This window comes from Martes martes (genome assembly GCF_963455335.1).
Source record: "Martes martes genome assembly, chromosome: 17".
Lineage (NCBI taxonomy): Eukaryota > Metazoa > Chordata > Mammalia > Carnivora > Mustelidae > Martes > Martes martes.
In genome coordinates this window covers 16,734,591-16,752,169 of record NC_137905.1, presented here as the reverse complement: position 1 = coordinate 16,752,169, position 17,579 = coordinate 16,734,591, and the positions used below count along the sequence as shown (strand labels likewise).

Sequence of the window (17,579 nt, the reverse complement as noted above, 5' to 3'; positions counted from 1 at the left end):
TGCACTGTATGTTAGTGACCTAAAATTTTAACTTAAAATTTTTTTTGAAGTAAAAATAATAAAAGGGTAAAAAAAAAAAAAAAAAAACTTGGGTCCAAAACTTGCCTGTGTGGGCAAAAGACTGATCTGAAGTTGAGACTTTTAAGTGGCTGCCAGAAAAGCTGATGCAGCGCTGGGTTACATAATTTGTTCAGTGTCCAGAATAGGGGAGGTGGTTGTCCTGCTTTACTCTAAGCTGATAAGAGTACTACTATGTCATGTTTTAAGGAGCAAACACATTCTCAGCAGCCATATAATCAGGCCTGTAAGAGAAATGGAACATCATTTATGCCTGCTCAGGACACAACAGGGACTCTAGAAGTATAAAAGCAGCTACAGTTTCTCAACAACAACGCTTAATGTTCTTGCTCTCAAGAGGAAGCATTGAGGGGCGCCTGGCTGGCTCAGTCAGTTAAGCATCTCCCTTCAGCTCAGGTCTTGATCCCAGTGTCCTGGGATCGAGTCCAGCATCAGGCTCCTTGCTCAGCAGGCAGCCTGCTTCTCCCTCTGCCTCTGCCTGCCACTCCCCTGCTTGTGCTCGTCCTGTCTCTCTGACAAATAAATAAAACGTCATTAAAAAAAAAAAGTATTGGGGCGCCTGGGTGGCTCAGTGGGTTAAAGCCTCTGCCTTCGGCTCAGGTCATGATCCCTGGGTCTTGGGATCGAGCCCCGTATCGGGCTCTCTGCTAAGCAGGGAGCCTGCTTCCTCCTCTCTCTCTGCCTGCCTCTCTGCCTACTTGTGATCTTTGTCTGTCAAATAAATAAATAACATCTTAAAAAAAAAAAAAAGTATTGGTAGCTACTCTTGTGCTCTCTTTCATGGTGCCATTGTCCCTGCTTCAGCTGAGGCAATACAGTGTAGTACTTAAAAGTAGAGGCTCTTGAGTTTGCCCACCTCAGTGGAGTTCTGGCTCCTGCACATGTTATTTAACCTCTCCATTCCTCTATCTCCTTACTTATAAAGCAGAAATAAAAACCCTTCTCTTAGGGTTATTGCAAGAACGAAGTAAATTAATCCATGTAAAAACTACTCAGTTCCTGGCACACGGTAAGTGCCTAATAAGTGTTAACCTTGTTTTAGTATTACTAGTCCTGAGACTACTTAGCTATTCTGCCCTTGTTTGCTAGATCCCAGATCCTTTTGTGCCCCCTTGTTTTTTTAATCAAAGACATGTTCCTTTAATTGTCTTCTTTCTCCAGCATCAAAATCTTTTCTGAGTCATTCCTACTGGCATATAAATTTGCTGTAATTTCCTTTATCTCTTAAAAAAATAATTTTTTGACCACACAACTCCATACACAAAGTTTCCACTTCCTCTCCTTCCATTCTTTCTTGAACCCATTCCAATCAGGCTTTCATGAAACCACTCTCCTGAAATATCTCTTGTCAAAATCACCAGAATAGCCTCCACCTAGCTATATCCAAAGGTCCATACTCAGACGTATCCTACTTGGCTTATGAGTAGTATTTGACATACCTGATCACTCCCTCTTTGAAACACTTTCTTCTCTCAGCTTTCAGGACCCTGCAACTCCCATCTCCTGCTCTGCTGGCTACTTTCTTTCATACTCATCTTCTTGACCTCCTAACACTGGACAGCCCTAGAGGTCAATCATCAGATCTCTTCTATATTGCAGTGGTAATCTCATCCTTGACATTGCATTATATACTATCTCTATGTTGAAGATTTCCATATGTATGCCTCCAGTCATGACTTCTCCCCAAACTCCAGGTACCTATTGCCATCCATCTCAAACATAGAATGCCTGAAGTCAAATTCTGATTTCACCCTTCCTGGCCCCAACTTCTGCCCCCAGTATGCTTTCCAGATTCTTGATCATCTTAGCAAATGGAGTTTCCATTCCATTCCATTATAGTTGCTTAAGCCAAAATACCTTTGGGATTTTTATTTGACCTAGATACGATCCTTTATCAAATACCGTTACGCCAACCTTTGAGATATATTGAACCTTATAAATACGTCTTCTACTTGACACCTCTGTTGCTCAAAGCATTAATAAGTAGATTGTCACACTGTCCCATAAGCACAAGCCATGCTTCCATCACTCTTATACTTGATTCCTCCCTACCAGCCAGCATTAAACGTGAGTCACATTATAGCTCTGCCCAAAACTCTCCAGCCACTTTCTATTCTTATATACTTACAGAGCTCATAAGGCTCTGTGTGAGCTGATCCCAGCTACGTGTCTGACCTAGGCCACTCCTCCTTTCTCTGCTTTAGTCACATGAACATCCGTCCTCTCTCTTCCTCACTCTGTACATGCTCCTGCCTCAGATATGTGCATTCTGCCATCACTGCTGCCTAGAGTGCCTGCCTTCACGCATCTGCATCTCACTCTCTCACTTTATCAGGTCTTTGCTTAAACGTAGCCTTATCGAGGAGGTCTTTATAAAACAAAACTACTCGTTATCCCATCTCTCTCTTAGCCTGCTCTTTCTTCCTAGCATGAGGTACTTGGTTTTGCTCATTGCTGTGCTCCCAGTGCCTAGACGAGTACCTAGCCCAGTAACTAGATAAGTCAGAATGAATCAGGCAAATCACAATAAATACTGCTGCCCCTAAGCATGTGTTTACTGATTCTATTTTTTTCTTGATTTCTATAACATTCTTACCTGGATCTCTCTAAAGTTCCTGTAGATTCACTGCAAGGATCTTAATAGGTTGTTCCGTTACCATTCAATATGAAACAGCCCTGTTGGGAGAGCTTTCAAGTCGTATAGGCTTCTGGCCGTTTGTTTTTAAAGATTTTATTTTTAAGGAATGCTCTCCACCCAACATAGGGTTGGAACTCACAACTCTGAGATCAAGAGCTGCATCTCAGACTGAGCCAGCCAGGCACCCGGGGCCATAATTTCTTATTGCATGCTCTGATCCCATCTTCCCTAGTAGATTCCACTTTTGCCTGTATGCCTCTATCAGTAGCTTCACTGAAACCAGTGAGTGGGTCTATTTGTAGAAATGGGTTTTATTTATTTAACTGGGAGCTTTTAGAAATTTACACAAAATTGCAGTGAGGATGAAGGTAACAAGAAAATATTTTTCAAACTGAAGCACCTAGCCATATGCCATTGTGTGTATTGTAGAGGGAGAAATACCCAAGTGCCTGTCAGCATCTAGCACATGAGGCTCTGGTCTGCCACCCTCATTTTCTTGGCAGGTCCAGGACCTGTTTGCAGTTTCAGGCAACCTTGCTTTGCCTAATCTCTCCTGTTTTCTTTCAGTGCACCACAAGAGGGCGGCATTTCATCATAGTCTACTTGAGTTATACTGACAGTGAGCCCGACTTCAAGAATTGAAATGGAAGTTGGCATATTATGTCAAAATTGTTCAGAGTTAATGAAACCCTAGGATTACAATTTCATCCCCAAAATTGTGGGACCAAAATGCATCCAAAAGGAAAGTCATCAGTTTAGCAATGATAGAGGGAAACCTTCCAGTGTGTTATATAGCTCAGAAATAAAATACTATTTAGAGAAGGCTGTTGCTAAGTACCGGGAGTAACTATTTCCTGAATTCATTCATTGCAGCAGATGTAGTGTACAGAGATGTTGGCTTATTTCTGCAGACATTAAATTAGAAGATAGAAATAAAAAAGAGACTTCTATTATCTTTTACTTGAAGGTATCTGTAGTTACTGTATACAAACAACAGAGGTTGAAGCAAGAGTAAAACATTAGGCATATTAGTCACTGCAGTAATTAAAACCAATAGCATAAACAAGCATAGATTACAAACTACTAAACAAGTCCCTTGGGTCAGACAGATTCAGTCATTTCTTTCTCTGAGCAATTCCCTTCTGCCATAAGCCACAGAGAGGTGATTAAAAGAAAAATATATCATTGAAGAGTTGAGATTTTGCCTTGCCACATTTAGCCCTAAAAATTTATCCCTAATAAGAGGAATTAAATCGTGTAGAGGACCATAAAGATTATTGTCTGGCATCTTTCTACTTCTCACCCTGCTTTATAACCTAAGTGGCCTCTTGAGCCTAATCAGATTTTGCCAAGACAGCAATCATAAGAATCAGTTACATTTAAGAAAACAAACCAAAAATATATTAATACAGTCTGTTCTGTCCCCGATTCATTCCCTGTGGAAAAAGAAACCCAGCTTAAAGACTAAAGCAAGTCAAGGAAGTCTGAATAAGAAACCTCAATTTTGCTACATTTTAGAAGGAAACCAAGTCTGGTGAGTCTCATTTTCTGGCTTTGATCTGGTTGTCACTTGGGATGGACTTGCCCAAATGATGGCCCACAGAAAGGCCAAATTTTTCATTTTTCTGCTCATCCTGCACTTCCTTTTTCATTAAGAATCCTGCCTGGAAGTTTAAGTCAAAGAGGCTACTTGGAGCAAAATACAGTGGAGTCTCATCCCAGATATTCTCCAGGCGTTTCTTCCATCCTTCCAAGATCCGAATTCGGGCATCCATTGGAGTGTGCCCAATGCTGTATGTCAGTTGAGGTTCCAAGACTTGGAAGCCACAGAAATGGAGAGTGCCACTCTGGGGATACACAAAAGCACAAACATGAGTCACAGAACAAACCCTATACAGCTTGCGCCATATACAAACAACAAAAGTTAATCTAGGTTTTCCACTAAGACACTTCGATATGGGGACCTGAGCCCCTCTGGAGAATCAATTCAGTTATTTTCTCTCATCTGCGCTCTATTCCTAGCTGTTACCTATGTTAGCCTATTCAGCTGAGCTCCTTTTTAAATGAATAAAACCTTGAAACCCTGCCAGCCTGGGATCCTCTGCCAAAAATACCGGAAGTTCTATTACATAAGGGAGTTTCAGCTTCTTGGCAGCTGACTTGCCAAGGCACGCAGATGTGCCTTTCTCTGCCTCTCCATTTAACCAGATGAGCCTCCGTAAATGATTCTTATAATTTATTCTTCAGTATTAATGGTTCACTCTTACAGATGGCCACCTCACTTGCTCTTCTCTCCAACCCTCTTCCTTGGAAGAGATTATCTTGATAGTCCAGTGACCAACCCCCAAAAAGCCTACCTCATCTTCACTTTTGTTCTAACGTCACTCTGGACTAAATCATTTCTTACAATTTTCTAAGAGTTTGTGAGGCTGTAGTAGCAACTTGGAGAAGGCCAGGAAGCTTGGAGAGAGATGTCAGTCATCTGGAGAGAATCGGGGCACATGGCTATATGAATCTAGGGATTACGTGCATGAGCCCTTTGTTAGGAGGCAGCAATGTTTGGACTTGTGCATACTCAAGTTTTTCTTGCAATAAAGGGGCCTGGGAAGACAAACAGGGCCTGAAAGGGAGCTCCCTGTCCCTGGAGTTCTGAATTATTACATTGCTTTCCTCCTCACCCTTCAGGTCTATTTTCAGCTGTGATCTTGAGGATCTGGACCCCACAGAAACCTCAGTTAACTAGCCCCCCCTGAAGGTTCATTGAAAACAAAGTAACCTGAATTGGCCAGAGAATGATATTCATGTCTCCGTGGATACCCTGCAGAGAGTACATGGAGCCGCTGCCACCAGTGGTGATGGAAAGCACGGTCTTCTTGTTCTGCAAAAGGCAAGTCATTGTTTCCCTCCACAGCTCCATGGTGACAGGAAGTTAATGAAACAGCCCCTGGGAAAAGAACACCCAAGTCCACCCAGCTGCACATTGACTCCACTGAGCTACTCAGTGGGACTCCAGGAGTAACAGCCAGGGCTAGCCCAGGACTCCATACTACTGGTGGCAAATCGGGGGAACTACAAAACCAGTGTGGACTGCTGGCGCCCAAGTAGAACTCTGTTGTTTCTACCTGTCTCCCCGCAGTGCTACACATGTATTTAGTCATGGAATCCAGGAGGCCTCAAAATATTTCTTGTGTAGTAGTTGGGTCTCTAAAAAACTAAGATAGACTTTCTTTTTTTTATTTTTATTATGGAAAATGTCATACGTAGAGAAAATAGTATAATGATGCTTCCACACACACACACCACCCCCCCAGCTTCAACTATCAGTATTAGCTATAACTCATACCCTTGCCCCTTAGGTTCCCGGGCTATTTTATGAGACTGATGTGCTACCTACTGTGCTAAAGAGGCACCTCCCCAGGTTATTTTAAAGCAAGTCCTAAAGTCATGTCTAAATATCTCTAAAAACTTTCCTATCCATCTCTCCCAGGATCTCTCTTCATATCTGTTCAAAACCCTGCCTCAGAAGAGAGTCGACCCAGAATCTAGCTGATAGAGAAAGCAGAACTATCCACCTACCCGGAAAGGTCCCTTGTCATACATGGCAGCATATGTGTAAGCAAACTCCCCTATAAGCACTCGCTCGAACCAGCCTTTCAGGATGGCAGGGACTCCAAACCACTGCAGTGGGAACTGTGGGACAGAGGACAAAGGGGTCAGATCAGAAGGTGGCTCAGGTGCTTAGCTGCTGCCTGTGATGTCACAGAAGGGCAAACCTTTCTTGGTCGGGGCCCTTTTCATTTCTTCTGGAGGAGTTAGCACATTAAAATTACTGTCCTTGCCCAGTCAACTTGACACTCCTTGACTTATCTTTCTCTGATACTTGAATAGTTACTGACCTACAGGAGAGGGGCAAAAGGCGTTGGGTTGTTTTTTTTTAAGGTTTTTATTTATTTATTAGACAGAGATCACAAGTAGGCAGGGAAGTAGGCAGAGAGAGAGAGAGGAGGAAGCAGGCTCCCCGCCGAGCACAGAGCCTGATGCGGGGCTCGATCCCAGGACCCTGGGATCATGACCAGAGCCGAAGGCAGAGGCTTTAACCCACTGAGCCAACCAGGCGCCCTGGGAGTTGGGTTTTAAAATAGAAAGAACACGAGATTGAAAACGAGATTGTGTTCTCGCCCTGATTATGCCACTGACGTGATGTAAGACCTCTGCCCCATAGGCCCCTTACTTCCCCTAAGTCTCATGTGCCTCACTTATGGAAAGAGGGGCTTGAGTAACCTCTAGAGGCTTCTTATATTTATGACTCTGCAACAGTGAGGGGCCAGACCTGCAGCTTTTAAGAGAAATGTGTAGGTTGTTTAGACAAGTAGATTTGGTCCCTGTGAATGTTCTACAGTCAGAGCTGAAAATAGAATTGCTTGGCTTGCAGGATATTGAGAGTTTATTCTTCCTCTGGTTGTTCGTGGAGAAGTGAGGAAAGTGAGCAAGAGGCTAGCCCACATGGCACCTCGGTTTGAATTAAAGTGTTCCTCCTCAGGACACTATTTCCATGTTGAAAGGCTATCATTCATAGTATGCTGATTCTTCTATAGTAAGACTTTGCCTCTTGTCCGTTGGTAACATGTTATAATAAATCTACAAATCTGCAGTGTATATACATTGCCCTTTGATGTTGCTATTTGGCAGTGCACAACCTGCGCAGTTGTGCTTATAGTACATTAAACTTACGTGTCGGATAGGAGCTAAATTAAAAGACCCCCAAGATCCACTCCAATTCTAAAATATGAGATGCAGACTTGAAAGCTGCTCCTGCTGCTGCCTTGGTTGCACCAGGATACGATGCAGCAGAAAACGCGCCTCCAAGAAGGCATTCCACGGGACACCGGCTAAAGGCTCGTGGCCTTGATCTATAGCAGCAGGCCTGAGGGTCAAATAAAAGACCTAAAAGTTTGGATTCTTCGCAGCTGATTGAATAACTGCAAAAACCACAGCTGGCGTCACCCTCCCTGTGCTGTTTCTAGTGTCACAGACATCCCATGTTTAGTATCAAAAAGCTGGTTAGAACCGGGAGAAGCAAAGCCACTGAGTCCAGTCTGGCATTTTCAGGAGAGAGGCCTAACAAGAAGCATATGCATGTCCAGTACTGACTGCCTAGCAGGGAGACAGCTTCCAGGAGAAGAAAGGCCCCACTCTGCAGCTGGAACACATTAAGCAGGGCAGCGGGCCCTTCAGCTGGAAGGCTCCCAGAGGTCTGTCTCCCATGCTTCCCTCAGCAGACCCGTCAGGGTGCTGACGCAGAAAAGGGGGGCAACGGCAAACTGGGAGAGATCCCACAAGGAATCCCTAATTGAAGAAGAGCGGCAGGCTCTGGTGTCATTTCTGTAGCCACTCCTCCCACAGAGGAGTATGGCCAGGTGCACCGGGTCTGTCAATCTGTGTAACAGCACACCTTTGAAGTCATCACCGTTCTTTACAGAGAATGCACTCAAGTGGGTAACTGACTTTCCTAAGATCACATAGCTAACGAGGTGACCGGACTCGGGCAGTAAGAACTCAAGCGTCCCGACACCTCTTCTGATGTCTGACCACACCTGAAAAATCACAAGATCTGCGGCTTCCAGCTTCTTTTGTTCCGCCACAATATCCGGGCTCAGACGGCCTTCTTTATAAGCTAGAACAGACTCGGCAGGATACTGAAAGTTCCCCGGGTCCTTCAATGTGCCTGCCTCGAGGAAAAAGACAGGTTGGAGCCAAAAGGGCCCAGGCAGGGCCAGAGAACCCACAGCTGAGACATGCCACGGAGACCTCATAAAAGGAGGGAGCCGCTCCTACCTGTGATGTCCTTTCTGGAGATGACGGGATTGAAGTTCATGGCGTATAGGTCCGACACAGTGACCTCCCATCCTTTCCTCTTCAAGGCCTCCACCGCAGCCTCCTTCATGGCATAGTTGAAGGATGTCTTCTCTGCGTGGGCCAGGACGATCAGTGCTCTTCTGGCTGCTCAGGTACACACAAGGCATATGGAGAAAATCAGTTACCAAGCAGCAAAGCTTCAGCTGCAGGGCAGCCAAGCCAGGATCCACAAGGCAAGAATCAGCTTCAGGGGTGCCTGGCTGGTGCAGTTGGCAAAGCAGGGCGCTGTTGATCTTAGGGTTGTGACTTCAAGTCCCACATCGGGCATAGAGATTACTAAATAAATAAATAAACTTAAAAGAAAAAAAAGGGAGAGTCTACTTTGTTAGGCAGTAGGGGATGCAGTCACCCATTGAGGCCAGGAACGTATTTTCTCCTTAAAAGTACCAACAAATAAAGGAGGCATCTTAGCTTAGTGGCTGATTTTGTTGGCATACTTAATTGGCCATCTGCATGAAAATGGAATTAACCCCTTAGATAACTAATATAAGGTGTTAGGAGTCAGGACAGTGGTTCCCCTTGTCAAGGAGTAGTGATGAGAAGGGGCTTTGGGGGTACTGGCAATGTTCTATTTCTTCATCTGGGTGCTGATCACACAAGTCTGTGACAAGCCACTTCGAATCTGTGCACTTTTCAGTGTGTCTATTATATTCAATACGTATTTTGAGTGGGGTTTTTTTTTTCCCAGTATCCCACAAACACACAACATAGAGCAACAAATTCCTGGCAGAGTAAAGCTCTAAAGGGAGAATTTGTATAACCTCAAGATAGAGAATATTTTTAAGAAAGACTAGAGATTCAGAAACCATGAAGGAAAAGCTTGCCAGATAAAGCCACATGAAAATTAAAAATTTGTGTGTACCAGAAGCCACCATAAACAAAGTCAAAAGACAGTCAGCTAGGAGAAGGCATCTGCAACTCTTATCACAAGGGGTTAAAATCCCAAAGAATGCCTATAAACAGAAAAAGACAATGCAACAGAAAAACAACTCAAGGCCACTGCTGCTATATAAGGAGGAAGAAATGCCAGTGACAAAAAACAAATGAGCAAGTGCCCTGCCCAGCACTTTAGCGAGGTGCCCTCAGGAAAAGCACATTAAAATGAGATTTAGGGGCACCTGGGTGGCTCAGTGGGTTAAGACTCTGCCTTCGGCTCAGGTCACGATCTCAGGGTCCTGGGATCCAGCTCCACCTGCACCCGGCTCTCTGCTCAGCAGGGAACCTGCTTCCCCCTCCCCCTCTGCCTGCCTCTCTGCCTACTTGTGATCTCTCTGTCAAAAAAATAAATAAAATCTTTTAAAAAAGAGAGAGAGATACTATTATTTACCCATCAGATTGGCAAAGCTGCGGCACCGGCTGGCTCAGTCCGTGGAGGGTGCAAGTCTTGATCTCAGGGTTGTGAGTTCAGGCCCCACGTTGGGTGTAGAGATTACTTAAAAATAAAATATTAAAAAAAAAAAAAGATTGGCAAAACAATTTAAGACAGGGAATACTGAGGTCTATTAAGACTGCAGGAAGACTGGCATGTTGCTCGTGAGAATATGAACTGCATCCACCTTTGGGGAGAGTAATCAGGCTGAATCTTTTAAAATTGTAAAGACACATAAATAAATCTTTGGGGCACCTGGGTGGCTCAGTTGGTTAAGTGCCTGACTCTTGATCTCAGCTCAAGTCACGATCTCAGTGTTGTGAGATCGACCCCTGTGTCGGCATGGAATCAATCTGCTTAGGATTCTTTTCCCTCTCCACCTTCCCTCTCTGTTCACTCTCTCTCAAAAAAAAAAAAAGAAACACATAAATTTTTGATCTAGCTCTCCATTTTAGGGAATCTGTTTTACAGACTAAAAGCATCGGGACATAAGGATACATGAACAAGGATGTGTATTGTTTTATTCTTTTCATCAGCAAAAATTGGATACAACCTGACTATTTATGGGGAGTATTTGAATAAATTACGGTACATATAGACTACAGACTAGTATGTTGTTAACAATTAAGAGTTAACTATGTATAGTCACCCAGAAAAAAGATATCCGTGATATACTGTTAGCTGATAAAATGACGTAAATGTGAACCCAGTTTTATAAAAGACAAAGAAAGAGAGGCATCTGGCTGGCTCAGCTGGAGCTTGCAACTCTAGATCCTGGAGTTGTGAGTTTGAGGCCCATGTTGGGTATAAACATTACTTAAAAAAAAAAAAAAGACAAAGAAAGAAACTACATATATGTGTGGGTAGATTTGCAGTATATAGGTATGAGGGAAAATTAGTTTTTTTAGCTAAGAGATGACAAGGAGATAGAGACAGAGGGGAAAGATTTACTTTTTTTCTTGGACCTGTATTAATAAAATTGTTACAACAAGAATGCTATAGTCTTACAAGAACAGCATTTTTTTTTAAGTTCTTTTTTTTTTTTTAGGATTTTATTTATTAGAGAGAGAGAGTATGAATGGGGGAGGCGGGTCAGAGAGATAGAGAGAGGGAGAAGCAGGCTCCTCACTGAGGAGAAACAGGCTCCTTGCTGAGCAGGGAGCCCGATATGGAACTTGATCCCAGGATCCTGGGATCACGACCCGAGCCAAAGGCAGACGCTTAACCTACTGAGCCACCCAGGCACCCCAAAGTTCTATTTATTTTAAAGTCATCTCTATGCCCAAGGTGGGGCTCGAACTCACGACCCAGAATCCTAAGCTCCTCCAACTGAGCCAGCCAGGCGCCCCTTTTTCTTCTTTATTTTAACAAGTATATTTGACACACAATGTTACTTTCATTTCAGATGAACAACACAGTGATTCTGCATGTCTGTACATTAGGCTGGGCTCACCCCACATGTAGCTACCACCTGCCATACCCCACCACACTATTATAACACCATTGATTATATTCCCTGTGCTGTACCTTTCACTCCCCCTGCCACTGCCCCCCACTCCGACTTATTCATTCCATAACTGGAAGCCCGTATCTCCCACTCCCGTATCTCCCAAAAGCCATTTTGTCCTTCTGCCCAACCCACTCCCCTCTGGCAAAGTCCCTTTGTATTTTTTGTATTTATGGGTATATGTCTTCTTGTTTGTTTGTTCAGTTTGGGTCGTTAGATTCCACATACAAGGGAAATACTAGTTGCCTTTCTCTGCAAGAATACCATTAATGGGTGCTTACTATGTGCTAGGCACTGCTTGGAGTGCTTTGCCTTCTTTTGCAGTTGTCCTGGCAATGCTGAGATAGCTACAATGAGTATCCTCATATCATAGATGGGAACACTGAGGCACAAACAAGTCAAGAAAGTTAACATAGTGAGGGGTGATACTGGAGTATTATTTATTTATTTATTTGAGAGAGAGGGCACCTGAGAGCAAGAGAGAGACTGAGAGAACGAGTGAAGGGAGGGGCAGAGGGAGCCCGACATGGGACTCGATCCCAGGACCGTAGCATGAACCTGAACTGAAGGCAGATGCTTCACCGACTAAGTCACCCAGGCGCCCCTGAAACTGGAGTAATTTTAAAATATACAGACATAGGGGCGCCTGGCTGGCTCAGTCGGTTGAGACTGCAAGCCCCATGCTGAATGTAGAGATTATTTTTTTTTTAAAAGTACACACACACACACACTCCATGTATATATGGAGAGAGAGAGATAAATCTACACAACTGCATGCAGGCAGCAGGGGGTAAGGGACAGAGAATGGAAGAGAATGGAGGATCCCACCACCACCACCACCGCTCCTAGTAACTGGTATCACTACCTGGTTTCTCACTGCTCCCAACAGTTGTGCTCACGGGCGGAGCGCCAATGGGCGCAGGTGCTTCGGGTTAAATTCAGGTAGGTGTCAGCTTCCCGCCCCCCACCCTCGCGAGAGCAGCGTCACCAAGCTTGCTCGTGGCGTTTCAGACTCTGTAAACTCCCAGGTGGCGGAATATAAGTTTGATAAGGCATTTAAATACTATGAAAGTGGTTTATCTGCTTTGGATGGCTGGGGGGGGGGAGGGAAAGGAGCTCCTGGGGCTGCCTCAACAAACTCCTACCCCCAGCCTTTCTTTATCAACTCCAGGACTTCCCGTTCTCGGGAGAAATGTAAGTACCTTAAGTTCCGACGAGCATTTTCTCTGTGATTTAACTTTGCATTAGTTATATCAGTGTTTACTGAATACCGCTTTGTCAGTTTATTATTCTCTTGGCTTCCTACCAATATATAAATATAAATTTTTTTAAAGACTTTACTTATTTATTTGACAGACAGAGATCACAAGTAGGCAGAGAGGCAGGCAGAGAGAGGAGGAAGCAGGCTCCCTGCAGAGGAGAGAGCCCGAGTCGGGGCTCGACCCCAGGACCCTGGGATCATGACCTGAGCTGAAGGCAGAGGCTTTAACCCACTGAGCCACCCAGGCGCCCAATATAAATATTTTTTTAACTTCTTTTTTTTTTTTTAAGATTTTATTTATTTATTTGACAGACAGAGATCACAAGTAGGCAGAGACGCAGAGAGAGAGGAGGAAGCAGGCTCCCTGCTGAGCAGAGAGCCTGATGTGGGGCTTGATCCCAGGACCCTGAGATCATGACCCAAGCCAAAGGCAGAGGCTTTAACCCACTGAGCCACCCAGGTGCCCCATTAACTTCTTATCAGTATCAGTATCAACAAGCATTTCCTAAGTAGTAAAATATAAAGGTACTTCATGTAAAATGAGAAAATCGGGCTATCTACCCTTTACTTTCAAGGAGCTCATGAGCTACTAGCTACAGGACGCCTGATCCCTTCAAACACAAGCAATGTGAGAGACAAGACACAAATAGGAAGGACATATTTGCGAGAAATAGAACCAACAAAGTTCAGTATCTGGAATATATTGATTCCTGAAAACAACGCAGTAGGAAAATCGTAAAAGGTTCTGCACACACAACACTGATTTGCAGTCCACAGAGTAGTTGTGCTGCTTTGCCAGAGGGAATGGGTAAACGGGAGAATCACTACCCCACATCATAACACCAAGTCACTCGTTGCCAGTCCTTTTCCATGGACAAATCTGCGGTCTTTGGACTTGAAGGGTCCAGTGGCCCTTCTTGCCACTTAACTAGCTGTATGACAAGCTTGATTTTCTCAGGATTTACCCTGAGAAGGGAACTAAGAAAGACACACAGAAAACTAACGGCGTTAGCCTCACAGGGGAGACCAGGGACAAAATTCCGGAGGAAAACCGTTCACTTCAGGGCTGGCCGATGAGGAAAGGCTTCAGAGGAGCCACCGTTGCGGGAGAGGTTTGAAAGACAAATGGGGCTTTCTAATTTAACGTTCATTTCTGTTTGCCAGGCACACCATTGACCTAACAGAAGCCACTGCTTATCCCACAGCTGAGCCTGTCCTTGTTAATGCAACTCTCTTCAGATTTCAGTCCCTGCTTGAAATACACTCCCTGTTTCTGTCCTTTTCTATGTTCTCAAATCCCTTGTTCCTTCCCCACCGGCTTTTGCGTTCTCTATCCACCCGAGCCAACTTTTTCTCTCCCTGTGCAATGCTCATGTTCTAACTCATCCTCTCAGCCTCTCCACCAGGCTTGAGTGAGTACCTCCTACCCACTGGGCACTGCTTTAGGCATTTGGGATACACCAGTGTGCAAAAACACACAATATTTCCATAGAGCATACATTCTGGTGTATGGCCAAAGCCTCCCGACTGTTTCGGGGGACTTGGCCTCTGTCCTCTTCTAAGGCTACCGCGTTCCTACAATTCTCTGCCTTCAAACTCAGGCCAATCCGAAACCAAGTTTTCTCAAACATTCCTGACTGCATGGTACTCTGTCAAGCTGCACTTTCATTCAAGACCAACATAGAACTTAAACAACAGAAGAAGATAAAGCTGGAAGAGAAAGAAGAGAGGTCATGGCACCTTGTTTTAATGTAAAAGCACATCCAGATATCTTTAGCAGTAAAAGATAACATTACCCACACGATCATTCTGGCAAAAGAATAAGCAATAGAATAAGGGCAGGCCCTCTAATCAGGTTTGTGCATGCTGTTTCTGCCTCCTGGGCTCCTTGGGTTCCTGGAGGAACACGTACATGCCAGTCAGAGGCACTTCATGGTTGTAACAAACGCTCTGGATGCACAGAATATTCTATAAGATGGGAAAATCAGGAACTGGCTCTTGCCCTATATTAGAGGAGGGAGTGCTGGTGCCCTGAGGACAGCTTTGAATGCAGTAGAACCCCTAAGATGCATGCAGGAAGCCTTGTCCGCTGCAAAGCAGTCTCTCCCAGACGTTTCCCTAGGTTTCTAGAAACTCTCCGTGGGCTTCCAATCCCTGGCTCAGCCCTTTTCACAGAGATTCTAACCCTAGTTTGTCAACCGCAACATTAAGTCCATCCCCTCACTTGCTTTTGACAAATGAGATTCTCTGCATGTGTTTTCAGAAAACAGAAAGAGGTTCAGAGGGAAGGAAATTGCAAGGTGGAGTTCTGTTGCAGTAGGGGAGATAGCTTCCTAAATGGTAGCGCTGTCCCATCTGGGAATGAGGCTTTCTGGGAAAGAGCACCCTCCGCCTGCAGGTGTTCCTTGCAGCTGGGGTGTCTCTGAGGCCAGGCCTGCATCAGGTAAAGCTGGGGTGACCCATAAGGTCCCCCTCGGGGAGATGGTGGAGAGGGGAGGCTCTGTCACTCCCAAGGGTCACAATCAAAACTGTCCCCTGGCCAGACAGCCTGGGGCTGGTCTCTATCCAACCAAAGGGAACAACTTCCCCAACTCCAGCCATCACTGGATCTTTTAATTTTCCTCCAGAAGCAGAGAATTCACCTTTTTAAATGAAATCAACAATATTTACTGTGGATAGTAGCAACTTATACCAAAATGTTTTAAATTATGTAAGGCCAAACAAGGTGTACCACTGGGCTAACTTTGCCCCCGGAAGACCGGTTCCAACCTGTTCTGGAAGGCTTTTTTTTTTTTCCGCTTCGAGGTCAAGTCTCTTTCAAACACCCACCCCAGTTTGTGCGAATGGGGTAGAAGCAGGAGTTCCCCTTCCCTCAGTGTCTGGTCAGGGCTTATCCCGGATCCTTAACGCCTTTGCTTTCCAAAGCCCTTGGGGCTCCCGCAGACAAACGTGGGCCAGGGGCCCCTGTGCTCCACAACGTGGCGAGGCACTCACCAGCCAGGGCTCCGGTGGTGCGTTGATTGGCTGCGGCGCCGCAGGGGTATGGGGGACCAGGTCTGCAGGCAGAGGCTGGGGCTCCGGGGTGCCCCGTGCAGAGCGCCCGCCACTTTATAGCTCCTCGCGCCCGGCCCACTGGACCGCGGCCCGCCAGGGCGGAGCCGGCTTCTGGGACCCTGGGGTACAGGGCGGGGCGCCACTGGGCTGCGGTTCCGGGAAGGAAGGGGAGTCTGGGGGCGGGAGTGGGGACCCCCGATGTGGAAGAAGGGGGCCCTGAAGACGCGGGGCGGGGGGGTAGGGCGCGGCTAAAGAGTCCGGGTGCGGGTGGGAGGCATGCCCATCTGGACTCTGTCCAGAAACCACTTGGGGACACCAGGGTGCCAGTGTCTGGTGGAGTCCCGGCGCGCCCTGGTGCCTCTCCCAGCCTCTGGAAAGCGGCTCCGCACGGAACGGGGCAGACAGGGAGGAGGGTGTACAGGGTTGTGGTCCTTAAGCCTCAAATTCGCTGAGTCACTGTGACTCTGGACTTCGATTTTGATGCCTGAGGTAGCTTGGGATACCTGTTTCTGGGAAAGGGAATTCGTTTCTTCCTTGGCCAGGTTCAGATTCTGCCCTCCAGGGTCCAGGAAGATGCATTTCCCTTGGTGCCAACCCCTGCTCCTCAGAATCCGGGATCGGTTTGGTTTTGTGCCCCAGGAGCTCATCCCCGGGCGATAGCAGTAACAGGGAAGCATTTAAGAACAGCCAAGACAAATGAAGGTGGAGTAGCTTTACACACAGTCCTACTTGGAGAAGCTGAACAGGGCACAGAGAAAAATTCTCAAGCCTTACCAAGTGAAAGTTAGTCTTAATCCTACAGGTTTTATTGTGTTTGTTTTAGTCTGCTTTGCAGATACTGATTTTTTTTTTTTTTTAATGAACTGAATGTTTGTGGCAACCTCACATCAAACAAATCTGAGGACACCCTTTGTCCAACAGCATTTACTCGTTTTGTTTCTGTGACACATTTTGGTAATTCTTGGCAATATTTCAAATCTTTTCATTATATTTGGTATGTTGATCTGTGATCAGTGATGATAACTCCCTGAAAGCTTAGATGATTAGCATTTTTTAACAATGAAGTAGATCACCACCCGCCCATGGCTCAGTCTGTTAAATGCCTGCCTTCAGCTCAGGTCATGATCCTGGAGACTGGAGATCAAGCCGTACTTCCGGCCACTTGCTCAGCAGAGAGCCTACTTCTCCCTCTGCACTTACCCTGCTTTTGCTCCCTCGCTCTCTCTCTCAAATAAGTAAATAAAATCTTAAAACACACACATAATGAAGGATTTTTAAATTAAGGTATGCACATTGTTAGGCATAGTGCATAGTACACTGACTAGAGTAAGTGTGGGGTAAACATAATTTTTATACGCACTAGGAAACCAAAAAATTGATGTGACTTAATTTATTGTGGTTGTCTGCAACCAAACCTGCAATATCTCCGAGGAATGCCTGTACTACCAAAGGGGAAGGAAAAAGAAATAGAACTTTAAAGTGTAATCATCAGGGGTGCCTGGGTGGCTCAGTGGGTTAAGCCTCTGCCTTCAGCTCTGGTCATGATCTTAGGGTCCTGGGATCGAGTCCCACATCAGGTTCTCTGCTTCCCCCTCTCTCTGCCTGCCTCTCTGGCTACTTGTGATCTCTCTCTCTCTCTCTCTGTCAAATAAATAAAAATCTTTTAAAAAATAATAAAATAATAAAGTGTAACCATCAGAAAAATTAGAAATGAAAACTAAGAAAATTCAGAGGGAAGGGAAATAGAAAGTACATT

General features: G+C 45.3%; 1 protein-coding gene across 2 annotated transcripts; it reads right to left on the bottom strand.

Annotated features, from left to right (window-relative positions):
• Positions 1–3,645: 3,645 nt before the first annotated feature.
• Positions 3,646–16,442, bottom strand: NQO1 (NAD(P)H quinone dehydrogenase 1). 2 transcript variants are annotated; one of them, XM_080828661.1, is made up of 7 exons: positions 15,764–16,442; positions 9,960–10,064; positions 8,552–8,716; positions 8,311–8,441; positions 6,293–6,406; positions 5,493–5,594; positions 3,646–4,563 (listed from the first exon to the last, which is right to left on the bottom strand). In XM_080828661.1, exons 2-7 carry the CDS (start codon positions 9,961–9,963, stop codon positions 4,258–4,260), a joined length of 822 nt encoding a protein of 273 aa, XP_080684787.1. In that variant the 5' UTR covers positions 9,964–10,064; positions 15,764–16,442; the 3' UTR covers positions 3,646–4,257. The 2 variants fall into 2 exon arrangements, with proteins under 2 accessions (XP_080684787.1, XP_080684788.1); XM_080828662.1 differs by lacking the exon at positions 9,960–10,064 and having other exon boundaries at positions 15,764–15,848.
• Between the last annotated feature and the right edge of the window lie 1,137 nt (positions 16,443–17,579).